Here is a 23322-nt window from a genome sequence, read left to right on the forward strand (position 1 = left end):
CAAGTGAGAGAATAAGGTGTTTATGATCTAAATGAAATTCTGACCCTGGAAGGACAAACCTCTTGACAAACCTCTTGTCCTCATAACCCTCCATGACCTGCAGAGGGATGTTGCCAGGAATAAGAGCAACACAGGACATGACTCCTCTATGCTCAGCTCGTTAGGATTGGTAATTAGAGTAAGACCAGGGACAGTCCCAAGTGCTAGTCTCACTCTTGTCGCCTGGGCTGGAGTGCAGTGGCGCCATCTCGGCTCACTGCAACCTCCGCCTCCCAGGTTCACACAATTCTCATGCCTCAGCCTTCTGAGTAGCTGGGACTACACGTGCCCACCAAATACAAATTTTTTTTGTATTTTAATAGAGACGGAGTTTCATGATGTTGGCTAGGTTGGTCTCCAATTCCTGACCTCAAGTGATCCGCCCGCCTCGGCCTCCCAAAGTGCTGGGATTAGAGGCATAAGCCACCATGCTTAGCCTCCAAGTGCTCTTTAATTTAAAACCAAGTTGGAAGACACTACTTGGCTTAGACCCTTATCCCAAAACAAAGTGTGTATGTGTGGTAAGGAGATGGCAGTTGAATTCTGAGCAAGGTTTGAGGCCCAACATGACATACTGTCATCAGAGGCCAGGACCTAGAGCTGGGAAGAGAGAAAAAATGGGCAAGTTAAAGTGAGATAAATATTGTAAATATTACATGAAAGCCTTCTAACTACTGAGCAGGAGTTACTAGGAGAAAAAACAAGAGTTAAGAGAGCAAGAAAGATGAGAGCACGTCAAATAAGATTAGATGAAGCAAGAGAATCAAGACAGACAACACAAAAATGAATAAAAAAGATAAACTGAAGAAGGAAAACCTGTGATGAACAGCGTCACGGAAGTGGAGAACTGTGAACATCCTGAAAAGGGCTCTGGCCTGAAAGCCTTGTTGTCTTGCCCCTCTTTTGACACAGGTGATGGAATGGGAGGACCTCATACCTTCCACAGGTGGGGAGGGTGAGCTGCAGAACTCAGGAAACTTCTCCCTCAGCATTGCCCGCAACTCCTTATCCAACTTAGGGTTGTCAAACAGGGGAGCCAGGTGTCTAAATGGGGAACATGATGAAGGTCAATATCAGAGCTTCTCTCTTTTTTTTTTTTTTGAGACAGAGTGTCACTCTTGTCACCTAGGCTGGAGCACAGTGGCACAATCTCGGCTCACTGCAACCTCCACCTCCCGGGTTCAAGCAATTCTTGTGCCTCGGCCTCCCAAGTAGCTGGGATTACAGGTGTGCGCCATCACACCTGGCTAATTTTTGTATTTTTAGTAGACACAGGGTTTCACCATGTTGGCCAGGCAGGTCTCAAATTCCTAACCTCAGGTGATCTGCCTGCCTTGGCCTCCCAAACTACTGGGATTACAGGCGTGAGTCACTGTGTTCGGCCAGAGCTTCTCATTGCTAACTCAACATGGAGCTAAGATAGGTCTAAGCCCAATCATTATAACTGGACCATACTCAGATCCCTGAAGGGGGTCAACAGGGAAGATGAAGGCATTTGAAGACCTTTGTAATACGATGGCAGTAGAGAAATTCCTCTAAGAGCCAGGAAGACATATGCCCAGCAGTCTGAGGTAGAGCCAATACTTTTTACACCTGTCAGAGAAAAGGGCCAGCAGTGCTATGGCAACATTTGGATATGCCTGGACCTAATGAAAAATGGGAAAACAACCTCCTTCCCCCACCAAATTCCTTACGCCAAGACTCGCTTCTCCACAATGTGGTTGAGAGAGGAAAAGACACCCTGCCGCACGTGGCCTTCCAATGGTGGATAGAAGTTGGGAATGATCTGGAAGGGAAGAAGGAGGGGAAAAATGAGCACAGGACTCCATCCAGAGAGTTCTGCTGAATTAGATCTGAAAAGCTGCTTTGGTTTTGATCAGGAGACACTGGGGAGAATGGCTGCAGAGAGAACTGGACTTCCTGACCATTCCAGGCCACTCAATGAGAAATTCTTACTGGACCTGGCTGCTCCCCAAGGAAACTAGATTCTACCTTAAGTCACCATCCCTGTGATTGAGCAACCCCACAGAAAATGGAAGATGCAACTGCAGACAGTGGAATATGGAAGGGAAGCATTTATTAACTTGGGGGATAGGACCTATGACCACTTCTGCTCTCAGTCAAGGCATACTGAGAAGACGCATGCACTGGGAGATCGGGGAGATACACTTAATTCTGCTCATCCAGGCATGGGGAGAAAAGAGAGCTCTAACACTTACGCGGCACATGAAGTCCAAGAGTGTGGCAGTGATGGCTGGGTGGGGCTTCATGGAGTGGTGCATAACCAGGATGGCTGGTTCTGGAGGATGTGAAATTAAAGAGCCCCTCACATCAGTCAGTCTCTTTTTTTTTCTTTTTTTTTTTTTCTTTTTTTTTTTTTTTTTTTTGAGACAGAGTCTTGCTCTGTCACCCAGGCTGGAGTGCAGTGGTACAATCTCGGCTCACTGAAGCCTCCGCCTCCCAGGTTCAAGCGAATCTCGTGCCTCAACCTCCCCAGCAGCTGGAATTACAGGTGCACGCCACCACGCCAGGCTAAAGTCAGCCTGTTTCTGTCTCCAGAAAATGGCATGTCAATATACATGAATGGCCCTGGGAAGTGCTATGTCTATTCCCCCCATTCCCACTGAGCAGACCCAAGAGCTGACAGCCCCCGAAACAGCTTGTAGTCCTCATTTCCCTTCTTGTTCCCAGCATTCAGCTTGGAGAAGGGAAGTAATAGGAGAGGAAAAGCAGGACATGGTACAGCCTTTTCCTTTGCCCAGGCCCTCCCCTCCTGAAGACCATGCATCAGGCTCGGGGGAGGAGGTACGGTGATGGCTTAGCCTTATCAAAGCAATTCTCTTTCTAGGTCAAGGGAAAACTGATGAAGAACAACAGAGCTGCTCCCAGATAAGCTGCCTCTACTCCATGGTGCCCTGAGATTTATGACTGCTATCACTAAGACAAGGCAGTGGGGCTTAGGGTGGTGGGGAAGTGGAGCCGCCTGGTCTTGGTCACATACCTATGTTCATAATGCTATCCTTGTCTGGACTAAAGAACAGCCAGTCGTAAAACAAAGCCAGTTTGGCATTGGAGGCAGCGACATTTGACTGGAAAAGAGAGGAGAGAAACAGAGGGCTAGTTTCATCAATCACCTCCCTCCATTTCAGAGTCCCAAGACAGAGTCCAAGGCCCACTTGGCTGTTCCATCTATGAAATTCAGTTCCTAGTGAAACAGGTGGAACGCTCACCCGCCTTGTGTTGTGTATGGGTGAATACTCTGTGGTCTTAACCAAGAGGACAGGGATTGGGCCAGGTACCCCCCAACCTTTTTTTTTCCAGACAAGGTCTTGCTCTGTTGCCCAGGCTGTAGTGCAGTGGCACGATCTCAGCTCACTGCAACCTCCACCGCCCAGGCTCAAGAGATTCTCACCTCAGCCTGGGACTATAGGCACGCACCACCTCACCTGGCTCATTTTTGTATTTTTTTGTAGAGATGAGGGTCCTGCCATGTCACCCAGGCTGGAGCGCAGTGGCATGATCACGGCTCACTGCAGCCTTGACCTGTTAGGCTCGGGTGATCCTCCCAACCTCAGCCTCCTGGGTATCTGGGACTACAGGAGCACACCACCATGCCTGGCTTTTTGTTTTATTTTGGTGGAGATGGGTTTTGCCATGTTGCCCAGGCTGCTCTTGAACTCCTAGGCTCAAGTGATCCTCCCGCCTCAGCCTCCCAAAGTGTTGGGATTACAGGCGTGAGTCACCATGCCTGGCCAGGCCTGGGTTCTTTTCTTTTTGTTGTTGAGACAGGGTCTGACTCTGTCACCCAGGCTGGAGTGCAGTGGCAGGATCTCAGCTCACTGCAACCTCCACCTCCCAGGTTCAAGCGGTCCTTTCACCTCAGCCTGGGACTACAGGCGCACACCACCACACCTGGCTAATTTTTGTATTTTTTTGTAGAGACGGGGGTCTTGCCATGTTGCCCAGGCTGGTCTCAAACTCCTGAGCTCAACAATCTGCCCGCCTCAACCTCCCAAAGTGCTGGGATTACAGGCGTGAGCCACCGTGCTCAGCAGGCCTGGGTTCTTAATAAAGCCAGCAGTTCATATCTCTGATTTCCGTAAGGGAGAATGCTTGGACTCAGAAGTTCACTCATCACCCCTGAGCTGAGGCAACAGTCAGACTAGCACCCCTCGGCTGCCCTTGCTGGGCTCTCCAGGCACATTCCTGAAGAAGAGACCCCCACCTCTCCAGGAAGAGCCTGTTGTCATATCTGAATCAGCACATTCCAAGGACCTAGTCAAACGGGGGAGGAGGAGCCCTGTTGGAAGAGGTCAGGGAGCAGCCAGATGCCAGAGAATGGATAGTTTCCCACCCTAGGCACAGAGAGGAAAACACTTGGAAGGAAATGCCTCCACTGCAGACTTGCTGCATTTACAGAAGGGAAGTAGACAAAGCTGAAGCCAAAAAGGCATGGCGGTGAGGGTCTAAAGAATGCAAGCTCTGAATCTGAGAAAGAAACAGTTAAGAGGAATAGCTGTATATGGTTTCTGGAAGCAAAAATGAAAAAGGCAGGGATGCTCCAGAAACCCAGGCTTTTGGGGGTTGGCAGTAATGGGGGAGATGAACCTGTTCAATCTCAAACCCAGATGGAAAATAATGAGTGTAAGTAAATTTCTAGAGACACAAAGGGAAGTGAGGCAGAAGGCTGAGATACTCTGGAGGACCAGAGTGAAAGAAGGGCCCTTAGGGGTCAAGTGGCCCTGGAGTCAGGAAGAAGAATGGAAATATGGGAAAACCATGGAGGAGGCACCCTTCACTACCCAGTATCTTTTGCCCTCACCGTGCACGTTGTCAGGAGCCAACCAATGATGGCCCACCGGGGCAAGATATCTGAACTCAGTACTTCATTAGAAGGGTGGACTACCCCACAGATGTAGCGAATGAGGTCACAGCGCAGAGACTGACTATCTGGAGTTGACAGGTACTGGCGCTGGAACCAATCTTGGTATCGCTTTTGTTGACCAAATCGCACCTGGGGAAAGCGGAAACAAGAAAAAGAACTTAGAAGACAGTGTGGGTCCCTGGACAGAGGAAAACAAGCACCACTTAACTCTAGGTTTGCCCTAGACCTCCATTTCTTCCCACAACTTATTCATTAGTTCATATTGTGTCGTAAGTCTCCTCTCTTTTAGGAGAACTTCTTGATTTGAAAAAAAGAACAGGCCGGGCGCGGTGGCTCACGCCTGTAATCCCAGCACTTTGGGAGGCCGAGGCGGGCGGATCACAAGGTCAGGAGATTGAGACCACAGTGAAACCCCGTCTCTACTAAAAATACAAAAAATTAGCCGGGCGCGGTGGCAGGCGCCTGTAGTCCCAGCTATTCAGGAGGCTGAGGCAGGAGAATGGCGTGAACCCAGGAGGCGGAGCTTGCAGTGAGCCGAGATCGCGCCACTGCACTCCAACCTGGGCGACAGGCATGAGACTCCGTCTCAACAAAAAAAAAAAAAAAAAAAAAAAAAAAAGAACTGTGCCAGGCACGGTGGCTCATGCCTGTAATCCCAGCACTTTGGGAGGCCGAGGCGGGTGGATCGCCTGAGGTCAGGAGTTCGAGACCAGCCTGATCAAGATAGAGAAACCCCGTCTCTACTAAAAATACAAAAAAAATTAGCCAGGCATGGTGGCGCATGCCTGTAATCCCAGCTACTCGAAAAGCTGAGGCAGGAGAATCGCTTGAACCCGGGAGGCGGAGGTTGGGGTGAGCTGAGATGGCGCCATTGCACTCCAGCCTGGGCAAAAAAAGCGAAACTCCATCTCAAAAAAAAAAAAAAAAAAAAAAAGCTGAAAATTTCTAGCTTGTACTGCACGCTAGTGTTATAGTCATTTTTGCCACCTACCTCAGGCTACATCTACCCCCAACTGCAACTTCAGTCCATTTTTTGGCTCTTTACTCCTTATACTAGTCACTGACTCTCCAGTCAGAAGTATAATCTTGCTGGGCACGGTGGCTCATGCCTGTAATCCCAGCACTTTGGGAGGCCGAGGTGGGCGGATCACGAGGTCAGGAGCTCGAGACCATCCTGGCTAACACGGCGAAACCCCGTCTCTACTAAAAATACAAAAAAATCAGCCGAGCATGGTGGCGGGTGCCTGTAGTCCCAGCTACTCAGGAGGCTGAGGCAGGAGAATGGTGTTAACCTGGGAGGCGGAGCTTGCAGTGAGCTGAGATCATGCCACTGCACTCCAGCATGGGTGACAGAGTGAGACTCCGTCTCAAAAAAAAAAAAAAAAAAAATAGAAGTATAATCTTTTCTCATTTTCTTGAGCCACTGGTGAACAGCAAGAAATGTTCTTCAAGAGTAAGAGCTGGGCCTGTTCACCACTCAACATCAACTGAGAATTTCCTGGTGCTGACCTAACAGGACCATTATCCAAAGCCTAGACTCTCCAAACCTTCTTGTGGAAAGTTTTTCCTCAAACAGACCCTAAGTGATCACAAATAATAACACTAAATAAGGAAAAGGATCTGGTTTCCCTCTTCTTATATTCTCCCATCTGTCAGAAGAAATCAACCAAGATAGAGCAAAAAGGTAAAAAAAGCAAACAAAAAGATACTTCTAGACCAACACCATCCAACAGAACTTTCGGCAATGATGGTTGCTATTGTGCACGTGAAATGCAGCTATTGTAACTGAGATATCAAATTATTATTATTATTTATTTAATTTTTTTGAGACAGAGTTTCACTCTTGTTGCCCAAGCTGGAGTGCAAAGGAGTAATCTCGGTTCACTATAACCTCCACCTCCCAGGTTCAAGTGATTCTCCTGCCTCAGCCTCCCAAGTAGTTGGGATTGCAGGCATACACAACCATGCCCAGCTGATTTTTGTATTTTTAGTAGAGACAGGGTTTCACCATGTTGGTCAGGCTGGTCTCAAACTCCCGACCTCAAGTGATCCATCCACCTTGGCCTCCCAAAGTGCTGAGATTACAGGCGTGAGCCACCACACTCGGCCCGAATTATTATTATTATTATTACTATTATTATTATTATTTTGAGATGGAGTCTTGCTCTGTTGCCCACGCTGGAGTGCAGTGGCGTGATCTCGGCTCACTGCAAGCTCTGTCTCCGGGGTTCACGCCATTCTCCTGCCTCAGCCTCCCGAGTATCTGGGACTACAGGTGCCCGCTACCATGCCCAGCTAATTTTTTGTATTTAGTAGAGACGGGGTTTCACCGTGTTAGCCAGGATCATCTCCATCTCCTGACCTCGTGATACGCCTGCCTTGGTCTCCCGAAGTGCTGGGATTACAAGCGTGATCCACCGTGCGCGGCCCAAATTATTATTTTTTAAGAGACAGGGTCTCATTGATGGGAGGATTGCTTGAGCCAGGCTGGTCTCTAACTCCTGGGTTCAAGCAATCCTCCCACCTCAGCCTCCTGAGAAGCTGGGATTACAGGCACATGCCACTGCACCAGGCTCTGAATTTTTTTGTTGTTGTTTGTTTGAGATGGAATCTTACTGTTGCCCAGGCTGGAGTGGAGTGGCACGATCTCAGCTCACTGTAACCTCTGCCTCCTGGGGCTGGGTTCAAGTGACTCTCCTGCCTCAGCCTCCTGAGTAGCCACCACCACACCTGGCTAATTTTTGTATTTTTTGTAGAGACAGGGTTTCACCATGTTGCCCAGGCTAGTCTTGAACTCCTGACCTAAAGTGTTCCCACCAGCCTCGGCCTCCCAAAGTGCTAAGATTGTAGGCGTGAGCCATGGCGCCCAGCTGTGGGTTTTTAATTTTAACTCATTTTAACTAACTTAATTTTTTTGTGTGTGTGACAGCGTTTCACTCTGTCGCCCAGGCTGAAGTGCAGTGGTGCGATCTTGGCTCACTGCAACCTCTGCCTCCCGGGTTTAAGTGATTCTCCTGCCTCAGCCTCCCGAGTAGCTGGGATTACAGGCATGTGCCACTACACCCAGTAAAATGTTTGTATTTTTAGTAGAGACGGGGTTTCACCATGTTGGCCAGGCTGGTCCCGAACTCCTGATCTCAAGTGATCTGCCCACCTTGGCCTCCCAAAGTGCTGGGATTACAGGTATGACCCACGGCGCCTGGCCAAGAATGTTTATCATACCTAGTCCTGAAGGCTAACTTAAATTTAAATGGCAACACATGGCTGGTGGCTATCACATAGTACAACACAGACCTCGACAATTAGTCTGGGTGACTTGGGAAAGCTGATTAAGAAAGTAGTTCTCGACAGCCAGACTGGCCGCAGAGGAATGGCCTGGGAAGTCTGCTAAAAACAGACTCTGGCTGAGTGCAGTGGCTCACTGTAATCCCAGCACTTTGGGAGGCTGAGGCAGGTGGATCACCTGAGGTCAGGAGTTCGAGACCAGCCTGACCAACATAGAAAAATCCCTTCTGTACTAAAAATACAAAATTCGCAAAGTGTGGTGCATGCCTGTAATCCCAGCTACTCGGGAGGTTGAGGCAGAAGAATTGCTTGAACCCAAGAGGCGGAGGCTGCAGTGAGCCGAGATCGCGCCACTGCACTCCAGCCTGGGCAACAAGAGCAAAATCCCGTCTCAAAACACAAACAAACAAACAAACAAAAACAAAAAAAAAACCCCACAGATTCCTCAATCAAATTATCTGGGACAGTGGGATCCAGGAAGCTGCATCTTTAACATGCTCAAGTAATTCTGCCATTATTCAGTCAAGTTTGGAAAGATACATAACTCTTTTCCTGAGACTTCATGGTTCTCCTGGAGCAATTGTGGGTTTCTTAACATGAACACTTTCACTCTCCCCTTTATAGAACATTTCACACTTGTAAATGATACTAGTATTTCTACATAATTATTGGTTTAGTGACCACTTTAGATAAACTAAAAGCTTCACGAGAGCTGTACCTGTATCTCTCTTATTCGACAGTGTATCCCCAATCCTTAGCACCATGCTCAATGTGCAGGCATAGAATGAATAAAGGACAAGGAAGCCAGTAGCCAGGCAGATCAGGTACGATTATTTAGCTACCATTCTACTGGTTAGTAAACAACGGTAACAGCTCCACAGACCAAAGCAAAGCCCAACCAGCGTGTGACCTCTTCTCTTGCTGCAACACCTTAGCTTACCCGGGATGTCATGAAGAGGAGTTTAGTCTCCATGTCTGGGGTTAGACGACATGCTAGGAATTTTCGGGATGTTCTTGACTGAAGAAGCTGTAGGATACCTGAATCAAATGTGGAAGGGAAGAGAAAAGAGGAAGCCTGAGGACCAGAAAGAATGAAAGGCAGGTTGGGAACCTGGGCCCAGGTACTGATGGCCAGTAGTCTTGCTCACGGAGAAATTCCAAGACAAGACCAAGGGAGGTCAAGCACAGGTGGGGATTCCAACCAGCACTTACGTGTTCTGCTCCAACCAACCACTATCCCCAGGACCCAGCTATATTACTTCCTGTCTTCTGCTGGTCTTCCAGAGCCTCCTACCCACGATTCCCACTGGCAACAGATGGGAAAGTTAAGGGGAAAATATGGGAAACCCCAGCTGCTCTTCCTGCTCCTGATGATCCCATCCTTGGGTACGGAATCAATGTTATCTGTGGCATGAGCATAAGCCCTGGAGTCAGAAACATGTGGATCCAGATTCTACTGTAGCTCATAAGCATGATTATTGGTTTTTCACATTCATGTGTGACATGTGCCTCCCTCAAACCTTGTTACCATGTCCTCACATTACCTGCCTGACATGAGAGAACAAAAATAATTTAAAAGGCCAGGCATACTGGTGGCTCACACCTGTAATCTTAGCACCTTGGGAGGCCGAGGCAGGCGGATCCCTTGAGCCTATGAGTTCAAGACCAGCCTTGGCAACATAGTGACACCCCATCTTAAAAAAAAAAAAAAGAGGCTGGGTGCGGTGGCTCATGCCTGTAATCCCAGCACTTTGGGAGGCCAAGGCGAGTGGATCGCTTGAGGTCAGGAGTTCAAGACCAGCTTGGCCAACATGGTTAAACTCCATCTCTACAAAAATACAACATTTACCTGGGCATGATGGCAGGTGCCTGTAATCCCAGCTACTTGGGAGGCTGAGGTGGGAGAATCACTTGAACCCAGGAGGCGGAGGTTGCAGTGAGCTGAGATCATGCCATTGCACTCCAGCCTGAGTGACACAGCGAGACTCCATCTCAAAAAAAAAAAAAAAAAAAAAAAAAAAAAAAGACTTGGATCAAAATCCTGCCTGTCACCTAACCTACCCGCTGTATAGCCTTGGGCAAATTACTTAATCTCCTTAAACCTCAGTTTCTTTTCTTTTATTCGGGGGGGTGGCGACGGAGTCTCACTCTGTCGCCACGCTGGAGTGCAGTGGCACGATCTGCAATCTGCGCCCCCTGGGTTCAAGCGATTCTCTTGCCTCAGCCTCCCAAGTAGCTGGGAATACAGGCATGTGCCACCATGTCCAGCTAATTTTTGTATTTTTAGTAGAGACAGGGTTTCACCATGTTGCCCAGAATGGTCTTGATCTCTTGACCTTGTGATCCGCCTGCCTCGGCCTCCGAAGGTGGTGGGATTACAGGCGTGAGCCACCATGCCTGGCCTCAAACCTCAGTTTATGTATAAATGTAGAAACTAAAATACTTGTAGGGCTGTCCAAAGATTAAATGAGGTAATACGTGTTTGTCTAACACAGAGGAGGTACTTAAAAGCAATGAAATAGATGTTCAATATAAGAGTACTACAATTTCCAGCACTTTTCTCTCTTTCCTGACTTCCCAGGTCCTGGACAACTGCCTTCCGTGTGTGTGTGTGTGTGTGTGTGTGTGTGTGTGTGTGTGTGTGTGTGTGTGTAGGAGGGGAAGGGGTGTGTGCACGATCACAAGCACATGTGTGTTGAGGTGGTGTGGGGAGCAAAGCTGTACAGTTATTGTTCAGACCGTAGCAGGACCCTGGGAAAGGGAAAGGGATATAAAAAGGACCTTGTCGGGGAGGCACACGGAGACTCCCTCCTCCAAAGTGGATTTTGCCCAAGCTGGATCCTTGGAATTCGAGGCAAGACTGTTCCCAGGGAGGGGCCTTCTCTTATAGGATTAATTCCAGGCCTCTACTGACTCAGTCTCACGAGTTGACCTCTGACTCCCCTGCTAGACTCTGTGAAGCTGAACACTGGCCACTGGCTCACCTCCTGAGCCAAGGAGCTGCCAGGAAGAGGGGAGGAGGACTACCGTTCTCTGTCTCTCTTTTTTTTTTTTTTTTTTTTTTTTTTGAGACGGAGTCTCACGCTGTTGCCCAGGCTGGAGTGCAGTGGCGCGATCTCGGCTCACTGCAAGCTCCGCCTCCCGGGTTCCCGCCATTCTCCTGCCTCAGCCTCCTGAGTAGCTGGGACTACAGGCGCCCGCCACCGCGCCCGGCTAATTTTTTGTATTTTTAGTAGAGACGGGGTTTCACTGTGGTCTCGATCTCCTGACCTTGTGATCCGCCCGCCTCGGCCTCCCAAAGTGCTGGGATTACAGGCTTGAGCCACCGCGCCTGGCCCTGTCTCTCTTTTTTCTTCGTAGTAATGTGGCAGCTGGAGTCTGCCAAGTAGGGGCTGTCTAGGAACTACATGAATTGTTCTGTACCTCTACCATTCCCAGTTGTACTTGGCAAAGCTTGCCCTGTCCCAAGCTTCCTAAAATCTGATCACCAAAAACTCTCCTACCCACCAACCTCTACCTTCTTGATTCAAGCAAGACATATACATTGAACTCCCAGCTGTCAAGGACAGGATGCCTAAGACCCTACTTACCTGTGAACTGAGGACTCAAGGCCTGAGGATTATGGATAATATCTTTCCAAAGCAGTTCAAATTCTGGTATCCTAGCAACATTCTGAAGCAGTCTTACGAGATCCCGACCAATCATCAGACATTCCATGAACTTGATAAGGAAGAGGAAGTGGGGGACAGGAAAGAGAATAAAAACATGGATTGTTTACCTGCTGGAGGGAGGACAAAGGAACAACATGTTCTAGGGAGGGAAGGAAAGAGGGTTAAAGAGACTATAGGATTTCTTCTGGAACCAAAGGATTGGCTCCTAGCTGTTCAGGGGAAGAGAGCTGGAAGCTGGAAGCTGGGGACTGATATCAAGAATGAGAGGTTAGCGGGAAGTGCTGAAGCCCTGCTGGCTTTTACATTAATCCACCTCCCCCTCCACCCAGAACTGTTTCAATCCAGTTCAAGGACGACTAAAGTTTCAAAAGGATGGGACTGGCAGAAACCCTAACCTCAAACTCATTTTGTCTAACAAAATTCTGCAGTATCTAATTCTGTGGGTCCAATTCTGTGGTAGAAATGTCTGTATCTGTGTAGTCTAAATGAAACCCATTAGCAACATGTAGCTAATGCAACTAGAGAAGTGAATTTTAACGTTTCATCTAACATTAATTTTAGGCTGGGCACAGTGGCTCACGCCTATAATCCCAACACTTTGGGAGGCTGAGGCGGGAGGATCACTCGAGGCCAGGAGTTCAAGACCAGCCTGGGCAACAAAGCAAGGTCCAGTATCTACAAAAATGTAAAGTAAAAAAAAATTTTAATTGCCACATGGGAGGTCTGATAGAGGACAATTCATAATCTCACTAGACCATGGGAATTACCCAGGAGAGTAGGTGGGGGACCGTGTCATGGTAGGCACACAAGGACAGCTTATCTCTGTGGTGTACAACAGAATCCTTGAAGCTGACCAGGGAAATCCCAAGGATGCCAGCTTAACGGGTAGCATTTCTAGGAATTAGGGCTATTCTACACTAACTCCCCCTCCTTTCTACCCTCATCTGTTGACAAATGATGGAAAACACCAGATCTTGACGCACCTTCGTCTCTAACAAGGTATTTCTGACCTCACTGCATAAACCTCCAGAGGCATCTCAGCCTGAGTCTCACTTCCCCACATTATTTTTGTCCTGTTCCCTCACCCGTTCCCGAAGCAGTGAGATGCAGAAGTCCACTTCCTTCTGTCGCAGGGCCTGGAGCTGGGCAGTCCCATGGTGGTCCACGATGAGGCGGAGGTACGTGTAAACAGCCATGGCAATGAGGATGCTGCTCTTCAGGACCCACTCCCTGCAGGGAAGAAACACACTGGCTCCTATGCTCTGTCTAGAACTATTCACCCTCCCAATTCACCCTTCCTGGGGTTGGCTACAGTGCCTCAGAAATAACTGATGATTTGACACTGGGAGTAGATGCTTTGATTTTTTGCTTGCTCACTCAAGCTAGTATCTATCTTGGACTAACAACTGGCTAAGCTACGGACAACTTCCTAATTTTCTCTTACAAGTGCCTAAAAGGTAACTGCCAAATAAAAGCAATCTCTTTTTACCACCTAACTACTTAGCTTCCAAGAAAATAACTCTCTTTGTTGACTCATTCATTCAAACATTTACTGAGTGCCTATCAGGCGCCAAGCAACATGTGAGGTACTAGGGACAGAATTAAGCCACAGTATCTACCCAGGTCAGACTATGGGGAAAAGCTGGGTAAGTGTCCCTAAGTCAGCGGTTCTTAAGTGTGATACAAGAACATGTGGGGATTGCCAAGACCCTTTCAGGACCTGGAGTTTTGAGAACATACTGTGCTAGCTCAGTCTGCTGATCATTAGCAGCTCACCATGCCACAAACCTTTCCCTGGCTCTATCTAGTCACCGACACACAATGAGTCCCCACTCCCACACAATGAGTCACCTGTCCTAAATCACAACCTGAAAAAAAGAACCCGATTTTGGGTGGCAAACTCATCTGCTCATGAGTTTCAGAATATCCCTGAGGAAAAAGGGGGTAATGAAAGGTTTGTTCCCAGTTGCTTTAAAAGGAGAGAAAGACACAGTGGGGATATTCCTAAAACTCTAATCCTGTCTCTAAGTGACAAAACTGAGATGCTATCTCCTCCCAGCAAACAATTTGTAATGGTTTTGGCACCCCTGTTGGAAGGCAGGGAACTGGAGGAAGATGACATGACATTTAATTAGTCCAGGCAGGCCACATCCTGATTCCGGAAAACTACTCAAGCCACCTAATTAAAATACTCTGTGGCCTTTTCTTTTCACAGAATGGGTGCACTAGCCAAGGTTACTGGGGAAGGTTTCCTCCCCTACCTGCTACCTTTTAACTCCACAGCCCTAGAAACATTTGGAAGAGAGTGAGGAGGAGGGTGTAGGAGAGGACACACTTTTAAATTTCTAGGTATTGACTTTCACCAAAAGATGTTAAGTTTTTTGGAGGGTAGAAAACAGGGCAGTTATCTGGCTGTCATCTGATGCCGGTACAGAAAATTCAGCTTTAAGGTATGGGGATAGGAGGTATTTGGCACCAGGAACAAAATAAGAAAAATCACTTTTTAGAAAGATTGCTAGCAAAGGTAATGAAATTACCTGAATCCTGGAATGGCATAATAAAGAGAAAGAAAGAGTTGAAAGGCCCCCTGACCCAGGACAGTAAAAAGGAACAAAGACCTAGGAAAAGCAGAGATCTGGTAAGAGACTGTTAGGATCTAACGTGCTACTGCAATGGCACCAATAACAGAAGTGGCTCCAGGCCCAGATGTGGCCGCACACCCGTGCCGAGAGCACTAGGTGGCACTGCACAGCAGATAGGGCAGGGCTCTCAGACCTGAGCAGAGCACAGCACACGGCCATCTCTTTCGCAAGGGTGAACGTTGGGAGGAGGTCCATTCTTCGGAACTACAGATAGTATGGACACTATTAGCCCTCTCAATCATTCGACTGCTATGGTGTCCTCAATCAGAAAAGAGACTCAGAAGTCAAGCAAGAGGAAGACTGAAACCAAGGAGAAAGCCTCACCTCCAAACAAGTTCAGAGGTGGAATAGCCCTCATAAAATTTCTGGCCTTTTATTTTGATGGATAAGGGAAAGAATCAGCCAGAAAGTCCAGTATGTACCCCCTGATGCACTCTCTACCACTGGAGCCTCCAAACCCCATATGCAAACTCCAGCAGGATTCACTAATCTCTATTACCTGCTCACACCAATTGCCCCCTGTGCCACTTCAAAAAGAGCATGGGTTCGATGGAGAAGCTTGGAGGGGAGACAAGGATACCTGCCAGGCGTGGGTGTTTGCCTGGCCCAACTCTGCTGAGCTCATTCCTCCCCAGCTTTCCCCTAAGATAAACATTCCAAGGAGGTCTGGATCAAAAATAAACCCTTATCAGATGGAGCCAGTTTTTCTGGGCTATGCGATATTTTGGCAAAGACCTCTTTCCCATTCCTTCATTCCTGGGCATTAATTTCTTCACTTGCCAACAATACACTTGTCTTTCCCTCTCCTTGCCTCCCCCTCTCTGACTTAAGGTGTTCATGGGCCACACAATCCTTTCATCCCCATTTCCCACACTCACACTCCTAATGGCCATTATCTGGCCTGTACCCCACCCTTCATGGTGGACTCTACCTTTGCTCTGTCAGGATATCCAGAACACTTTCTGCCAACCAGATATTTTTGGCTGTAACGTCTCCACCTTATTTCAAAAGGAGAAAAAAAGAATAGCTCTGATTAGCAACTCAGCCAATCCAATACATCTCTTCACCCATTCTGCTGGTTCACCCTGACTGCCATCCCATCACTGCTGTTCTTAGTGCCGAGATAAACTGCCTTCTGTTCTGTCAGGCTTTAAAGTTTCACCCTTTGCCTCCGGAAAGAAGAAAAGGGAAGGTTCTGAATTTTTCTAGAAACCAGAGCTGCTGCTTTTCCACAGATTGTGAGTTGGAGTGGGAACATTTTGGCCCTTGAAAATGAATGTCTGACAAGTAGATATAAGAAGCCCACAGTTGGAAAGAAAGGATGATATCTCAGAGAGGGCCTGAGAGGTACAGGTGGCTGACAACAGCTGCAGTCTAGCAACTGGATGTCCTGAGTCCTGCACTCAGGCCCCCAACAGGCCAAGAGTTTCTTATTTCCAGGTAACAGTCTTTCCAGGTAACAGTGCTTGCTATGAAACTTCCTGGGGCAGAATTAACATACAGCAATGCCAGACCAGTCTTGGGATAAGAAGTGGGGGCTGGGAGTGCCAAACAGGGAAGAGGCCAGGAAAGAGGATAAAAATAGCCAAAACTATGCCTTGCCCCAGGTCCCAATTAAAAAATTCAATGTTCACAAAGTCACACATGACATAGATTAAGGTTCATACACATCAAAACAGGAGCATCAGTGTTACATAAAATTTTAAAGAGGAAGCAAGCCCCAATGGGCTAATGGTGAGGTAGTAGCAGGTCACTTTTAAACAAACACATGCAATCTTGGGAGTAGCCGCTTGAATATGCAGTGGCTCAGACAGATGTCACCGTAGCCAAGATGAGAATAAAACCTAAATGTCAGGGTCTGTTCTGTGACATAGTTTGTTCTCATTCTGGCCCCAGTAAAGGGCCTAATTATTAGGGAGCAAGCATTCAGATCATAGGGGTGGAGCCAGGGAAGATGTCTAGGTTTCTGAAAGCACAGGGACTTGGGAACAAATTTATTTGCCCTCACTTCTCTCCCCATTTCTTCCTGCTCTGAAATGCTATAAAATTTCAGAGTGAAGACTGGCTAAAATAGGCCAAATAGTCTGTCAAGCCCTGGGTTTAGTAGGAAAGAAAATGAGGCAAGACTTACTGCTTTAAAAGGCCCCCCCATGATTTTTCAGTCAATTTATTTATACAACATATGTGGCCAGAAGATGTATCAGAAAGAAACAGTCTAAGCAATCCAGGAATTCCATCCCTTTGGCACTTAATCATTCTCCATTGTCTCTATTTAGTCTCTGGGCTCTCCTCCTTTCTTCTTTATGCTCCTGCCATCAAACTCACCTGCAATCTGCTTCATAAACGTCATACAAACACCATCGGCTCCCAGAACCCCACTCTTCACCAGTTCCCGTACCAACCACACCAACTAAAGGAAAGAGGGAAAAACAGATGAAGAGCAGGACCTGTGAGTTTGAGAAGGGAACTAATTCAATTACAACTGAAAGGAGCACACTACAATTTAGACACACAACGATAGGGGTGTGTTAGCCCTGATTCCTCTTTCCCACTCCTGACAGAGAGAAGATCCATCCTCTCTCTTTGAGCTGGATCCTGTCTTTTCTTTCTGGCCTTACCTGAGTACGGCAGGTATCCTGCAGCTTCAGGTACTTCTCCATAAGTATCTGGTTGATTTTATTCAGGACAATATTCATGCCATCACGACTCACCAGAGCCAAGTCCCGGTAACACTGTGAGAAGTAAAGTTTGTGATCAGCCAGCAAGCTGAGGATAAGGTCCTTAACCCCACCCACAGTGGCCCCCTTGCCCTCTAATCCCTTAAACTTAAATAACATCAGTAAGGCACCAAGTAGCAATGAAATACTTTCCATTCTGGACACTTTCTTTCCATAGGGGTCCTGCATTCCCAATCCATCCCTTGTTCTGTCACACAGAGTGGGGAAAAGGTACTGGTTATCCTTTAATGAGGTAGAAAAGCCTGCTGGGCAGCTGGGTGCGGTGGCTCACGCCTGCAGTCCCAGCACTTTGGGAGGCCAAGATGGATGGATCACGAGGTCAGGAGATCGAGACCATCCTGGCTAACACGGTGAAACCCCATCTCTACTAAAACCACAAAAAATTAGCCGGGTGCGGTGGCAGGCGCCTGTAGTCCCAACTACTCGGGAGGCTGAGGCAGGAGAATGGCGTGAACCCGGGAGGCGGAGCTTGCAGTGAGCCGAGATCGCGCCACTGCACTCCAGCCTGGGCAACAGAGCGAAACTGTCTTGAAAAAAAAAAAAAAAAGAAGAGCTTGCTGGGCAAGGCTCCTAGTACTATCCTTGTCCCCCCACTTCCCCTCTTAGGAAGTGTCACACTGTTTGATGCCACAGGCTGAGCAAAACCAGGTGGAGGCCATCTGCTTTTCATCTGCCAGTAAGTAAAAGGTCACTGCAAAGTGGGTTTGTCTGAACAAGCCAGAAAGGATCCTAAAGAGGTTTTTAGAACAGTACTGACCCAGCCAGATACAGTAAAGGGAATAGTAAGGGAAGAAGATCCAGGGCAGGGCCCTAGACAGTTAAGGACAGAACCAAAATTGAAATTTTTTTGAATTTTTAGTTTTTTTATACTTGGGGTCTTACTCTGTTGCCTGGGCTGGAGTGCAGTGGCACGATCGTAGCTCATTGCAGCTTTGAACTTCTGAGTAGCTGGTACTACAGGCATGCACCAACACGCCCAGCTAATTTTTAAAACTTTTTTTTTTTAGAGGCAAGGTCTCACTATGTTCCTAGGCTGAAACTCTTGGCCTCAAGTGATTCTCCCGCCTCGGCCTCCTGAGCAGCTGGAATTACAAGCACGAGTCACCATACCCAGTTGAACTAAATATCTTCATTCTTTTCTCTGTGATGCCCTTTCCTTCTGCCACGTATTGAAAAAGGAGAGGTGCTTCAGCACACCAAATCCTGGGAGAGGTAAGGGAGGGCGTGCTAATTTCTTCTGTGAGATTATTGCTTCCCTTCCCCTTAGTTTTTTTTTTTTTTTTTCCCTTCACTCTGTCTCTATTGTGAGACCAGACTCTTGGAGGAATACCTTAGGGGGCCTCATTAGCAACTTCCTTAGCCTGCTGAGTTCTATCCTGTCAGGGTCTCATCAGAAAGAGTAGAAATTAGGCAGGTAGCTTCCCACAACCTCTGAAGACCAGTAGCATGGATGGCATCAACAATAATAATAATATAGTATAGCAAGGGCTGGGTACGGTGGCTCATACCTGTAATCCCAGCACTATTTGGGAGGCCGAGGCGGGTGGATCACCTGAGGTCAGGAGTTCAAGACCACCCTGGCCAACATGGTGAAATTCCATCTCCACTAAAAATACAAAAATTAGCTGGGTGTGGTCACACGTGCCTGTAGTCCCAGCTACAACTGAGGCTGAGGCAGGAGAATCACTTGAACCCAGGAGGTGGAGGTTGCAGTGAGCCAAGATCACACCATTGCACTCCAGCCTGGGTGACAGAAGGAGACCGTCTCAAAAAAAAAAAAAAAAAACAGAGCAAGGATGTTGTTATACTATAGCAAGCAATAATACAGCAAGGATGGCATCAACAATAATAATTTTATATATATATATAAAAATATATATATATAACTGCATTTGATATACGTAACAACCTTTTTTTTTTTTTTGAGATGGAGTCTTGCTCGTCACCCAGGCTGGAGTGCAGTGGCACAATCTTGGCCTCCCAGGTTCATGCCATTCTCCTGTCTTAGCCTCCTGAGTAGCTGGGACTACAGGCGCCCGAGACCACACACAGCTAATTTTTGTATTTTTAGCAGAGACAGGATTTCACTGTGTTAGTCAGGATGGTCTCGATCTCCTGACCTCGTGATCCGCCCGCCTTGGCCTCCCAAAGTGCTGGGATTACAGGCGTGAGCCACCGTGCCCGGCCAACAACCTTTTAAAATAGGTACTACTTATTATAATTATTACTTTTACAGATGAGGAAATAGGCATGGAGAGCTTAAAAGTTATTTGCCCCAGGTAGCCGGGCGCGGTGGCTCATGCCTGTAATCCCCAAGCTTCTTTCTAGAGCTGCCTGCTGGGAGAAATACCTGGACCAAGGGCTGCCTGGGCCTGAGTCCTTGACCCTTTGATGAAGACAGACCTTGACATTAGACCCTTTCCCATTACCTTTATCTACGGACTGCCAGCACCTACACAGCTTAGGACTCTACCTTAGCCTCCCTCCTTGCCACAGTTCCCCAGCCAGGCCTGCTCCCAGCTGTTTAGTTCAGACACCAAATAGAAAATAAATAAACTCAAAGGATATAAACATTCCTAAGAGCTGCCAAGAGGGCTGATGCAAATCAAGAAGGTACAAGTGAGACAAAATCCACCCCATGCATCCTCTATTCTTTCCCAGTGCTGACCTGCTTTCTCCTTAACTGAATTCTCTTGTTCACCTGTTCAATCCATCCTAATCCCACCCACTAAGTCCCAGAGAGTTGGCCCTAACTCCTTGAACCTGCCTGCCAGTTCCTCAGCTCATGCTTCCCTATAGCAGGATTCTATTTGTTCAAGACTCAGTTTCCACTACTTCTCCACCATATCCACATCCCATCTCGGTCCATGGAGATTCAAGAACAACTAAATCTCAAATCCATCCTGAGGTTTCTGTTCCAAAGGCAGAATTAACCCCAAATATAAATCCTTAGAAAGCAGTCCCGTTGCTTTAAGCTGAAGCCTAAAATGATGCATTACAATCAGTCCTCATCAGTAATCCCACCTAAAACTTCTGTAGGACAGAAGTATTTTTACAAAATAATCACTCTTTTAGGGAGAATGATCAAAGCTCTAGGGAGATACGTCACTAATTCTTCCATCATGCTCTGACCTGGCTCAAGGTCTCTGAATGAGTCACTACTTGATAGTTCCTCACCCGCCTACAACTGTGTCCTCCTAATTCTGTCTTTACTGCCTTTGTCTGAAGAGGTCTGACCTGCAGGCTTGGCCCAGAAAGGCTCACAGGTAGGGGATTTACCTGGAAACTTTTAGCATGTGAACATGAATGCTAGTGAAGGTGTCAACCAGCTATGAGACCCAAGGCAAATGCTTCACTTCCCCAGAGGGCCTGGGACTCCCACATGGGGCTGTTATAGGGCAAAAAGAAGAGGAGATGCTCTAGTCTCTTGCTGTTATAGGGCAAAAAGAAGAGGAGATACTCTAGTCTCTTGCATTTACATTGCAAAACCCAGCGGCCTCTTACTGATAGGCCAGGCAAAGAGCTAGAAATACCACACATATTCTGCCCCCTTCACTTAGGTTTACTGATTTACCCAGGTTGGTCCAGATCACCTGAAACAAACAAACAAAACTTTCCAGCCTTGCCTGCACTGAGATGACTAAATGGAATTTGAATGGTATTTATAAAAACTCACGGCCGGGCGCAGTGGCTCAAGCCTGTAATCCCAGCACTTTGGGAGGCCGAGGCGGGCGGATCACAAGGTCAGGAGATCGAGACCACAGTGAAACCCCGTCTCTACTAAAAATACAAAAAATTAGCCGGACGCAGTGGCGGGCGCCTGTAGTCCTAGCTACTCAGGAGGCTGAGGCAGGAGAATGGCGTGAACCCAGGAGGCGGAGCTTGCAGTGAGCCGAGATCGCGCCACTGCACTCCAGCCTGGGCAACAGCGTGAGACTCCGTCTCAAAACAAACGAACAAACAAACAAACAAACAAAAAACCTCACATATAGCCAATGATGGGCGCACACAGACACACACACACACACAAAGATTTAAAAACCCACACAAGAGGAAGTTAAACTTTAACTCCAACCCAACCACTCTCATCTTTGCCAACAATTTCTTTAAAATGGATGGGCTGGACTGGATCATATCACTCTTTAACACCACTCAACTGGAAACATTCATTTGTCTTCAAGGATCTTGATGATAAATTCAGTACAAAAATGAAACAGCAATTTAACTCGACAAGGTCCCAGCCCAGAATGGCCTTGGCTCTCCTGGGAAACCAAGGATTTCTGAATACTTGCTGCCTCACTGCCCACCCTCACCCCAGACCCTATTCTAGTTGGCATTAGAAGTACAAACAGATCAGGTTCCCATGCCCATAAATCCTTCCCTTGGCATTAATTCAAGCAGCTATGCCAAGGAACCATGCTCTTATCCCCGGAAATGATTTTCCTTTGGTTCCCCTTGAACAAACGACATCATCTCTGACCTCCAAGTTACCTCACAGGTAAACTGGGAGTGGTTAGGAGGAGACAGAGCCACCAACTTCATATGGTTTTGTGAGAGGATCAAATGAGATCTTGTCTGGATACAGTCTAATAGAATGCTGGGCACTGAGCATGTTTGTTTCCCTCTACATCACCTTTATTCAGAGAAGAACCAATGAAATGTTAATTCCCCCATTCCAAGCTCTTCTTAGTGTCATATAGTTGATGCCAGATAACAGATACATACCTTAACTCATTATACCAAGACTCAAAGGACATAGCGTTGCTAGACAGGCGAAATTTGGAGAGGCAAAAGACAGAATTTTGCTACTTTATTTTAAAAACAACAGGCCAGGTGTGGTGGCTCACATCTGTAATCCCAGCACTTTAAGAGGGCGAGGTGGGTGGATCATCTAAAGTCAGGAGTTCGAGATTAGCCTGGCCAACATGGCGAAACCCCGTATCTACTAAAAATACAAAAATTAGCTGGGCATGGTGGCATGCGCCTGTAATCCTAGCTACTCGGGAGGCTGAGGCAGGAGAATCGCTTGAACCTGAGAGGCAGAGGTTGCAGTGGGCCGAGATCAGGCCACTGCACTCCACCCTGAGCAACAGAGCAATACTTCATCTCAAAATAAATAAAAAGAACAGAATTCAAAGAGATCACCGTGCCTAGTCCCTCACCTCAAGGAGGGAACCTACCTGAACCATTCCACATAAAGGGGACTCTTCAGTTTGTGCAGAACCCCAAACTAGTTTTCATATAATATTCCTCAGAAAGTCTGACTCCAGTATATTCCAGTGTTCTCCTAACCACTATAGTATTTACTGTATCAATCATGTAACATTAAGCTGTCTCATCTAAATCCTACCTACTAAAAATTTAAACCTGTTTTCTCTTCACCTGCCAATGGCAGAATCTGCAAACTACAGGCCATGCTCTTCTGAATAAGAACTCTCGGCCGGGCGCGGTGGCTCAAGCCTGTAATCCCAGCACTTTGGGAGGCCGAGACGGGCGGATCACGAGGTCAGGAGATCGAGACCATCCTGGCTAACACAGTGAAACCCCGTGTCTACTAAAAAATACAAAAAACTAGCCGGGCGAGGTGGCGGGCGCCTGTAGTCCCAGCTACTCAGGAGGCTGAGGCAGGAGAATGGCGTAAACCCGGGAGGCGGAGCTTGCAGTGAGCCGAGATCCGGCCACTGCACTCCAGCCTGGGCGACAGAGCGAGACTCCGCCTCAAAAAAAAAAAAAAAAAAAAAAAAAAAGAACTCTCATGGACTTGGTTACAATTGTTCTCTTCTATTCCCTGGATTAAATCCCAACCCTTTTAGCCTTGCCTCATAAATTTAAAATTTAAAACTCTATGTGTTGGCCGGGCGCGGTGGCTCAAGCCTGTAATCCCAGCACTTTGGGAGGCCGAGACGGGCGGATCACAAGGTCAGGAGATCAAGACCATCCTGGCTAACACGGTGAAACCCCGTCTCTACTAAAAAAATACAAAAAACTAGCCGGGCGAGGTGGCGGGCGCCTGTAGTCCCAGCTACTCGGGAGGCTGAGGCAGGAGAATGGCGTAAACCCGG

The 23322-nt window shown here is 47.5% G+C and overlaps 1 protein-coding gene, 1 long non-coding RNA gene and 1 other non-coding gene across 4 annotated transcripts in view; 2 read left to right on the forward strand and 1 right to left on the reverse strand.

Annotated features, from left to right (window-relative positions):
- Positions 1–23322, reverse strand: part of LOC105497948 (integrator complex subunit 3) — a 43164-nt gene that overhangs the window by 11926 nt on the left and 7916 nt on the right. For both annotated transcript variants that reach the window (XM_071085148.1, XM_071085150.1), the window contains exons 4-14: positions 17141–17254; positions 16848–16932; positions 15454–15520; positions 12966–13110; positions 11800–11929; positions 9150–9247; positions 4862–5053; positions 3041–3128; positions 2259–2338; positions 1734–1825; positions 977–1083 (exon numbers count right to left, since the gene is read on the reverse strand). In XM_071085148.1, coding sequence (XP_070941249.1) covers positions 977–1083; positions 1734–1825; positions 2259–2338; positions 3041–3128; positions 4862–5053; positions 9150–9247; positions 11800–11929; positions 12966–13110; positions 15454–15520; positions 16848–16932; positions 17141–17254 — 1198 coding nt within the window. The remainder of the gene's footprint in view (positions 1–976; positions 1084–1733; positions 1826–2258; positions 2339–3040; positions 3129–4861; positions 5054–9149; positions 9248–11799; positions 11930–12965; positions 13111–15453; positions 15521–16847; positions 16933–17140; positions 17255–23322) is intronic.
- On the forward strand, positions 9660–9763 carry LOC112429538 (small nucleolar RNA U13). The gene has a single exon (XR_003021830.1). It is a non-coding gene; the product is annotated as a small nucleolar RNA U13 (small nucleolar RNA).
- LOC139359954 (uncharacterized) lies at positions 11939–13151 on the forward strand. The gene is made up of 3 exons (XR_011616723.1): positions 11939–12147; positions 12852–12879; positions 13014–13151. It is a non-coding gene; the product is annotated as an uncharacterized lncRNA (long non-coding RNA).

The sequence above is a fragment of the Macaca nemestrina genome, chromosome 1 (assembly GCF_043159975.1).
Source record: "Macaca nemestrina isolate mMacNem1 chromosome 1, mMacNem.hap1, whole genome shotgun sequence".
NCBI lineage: Eukaryota > Metazoa > Chordata > Mammalia > Primates > Cercopithecidae > Macaca > Macaca nemestrina.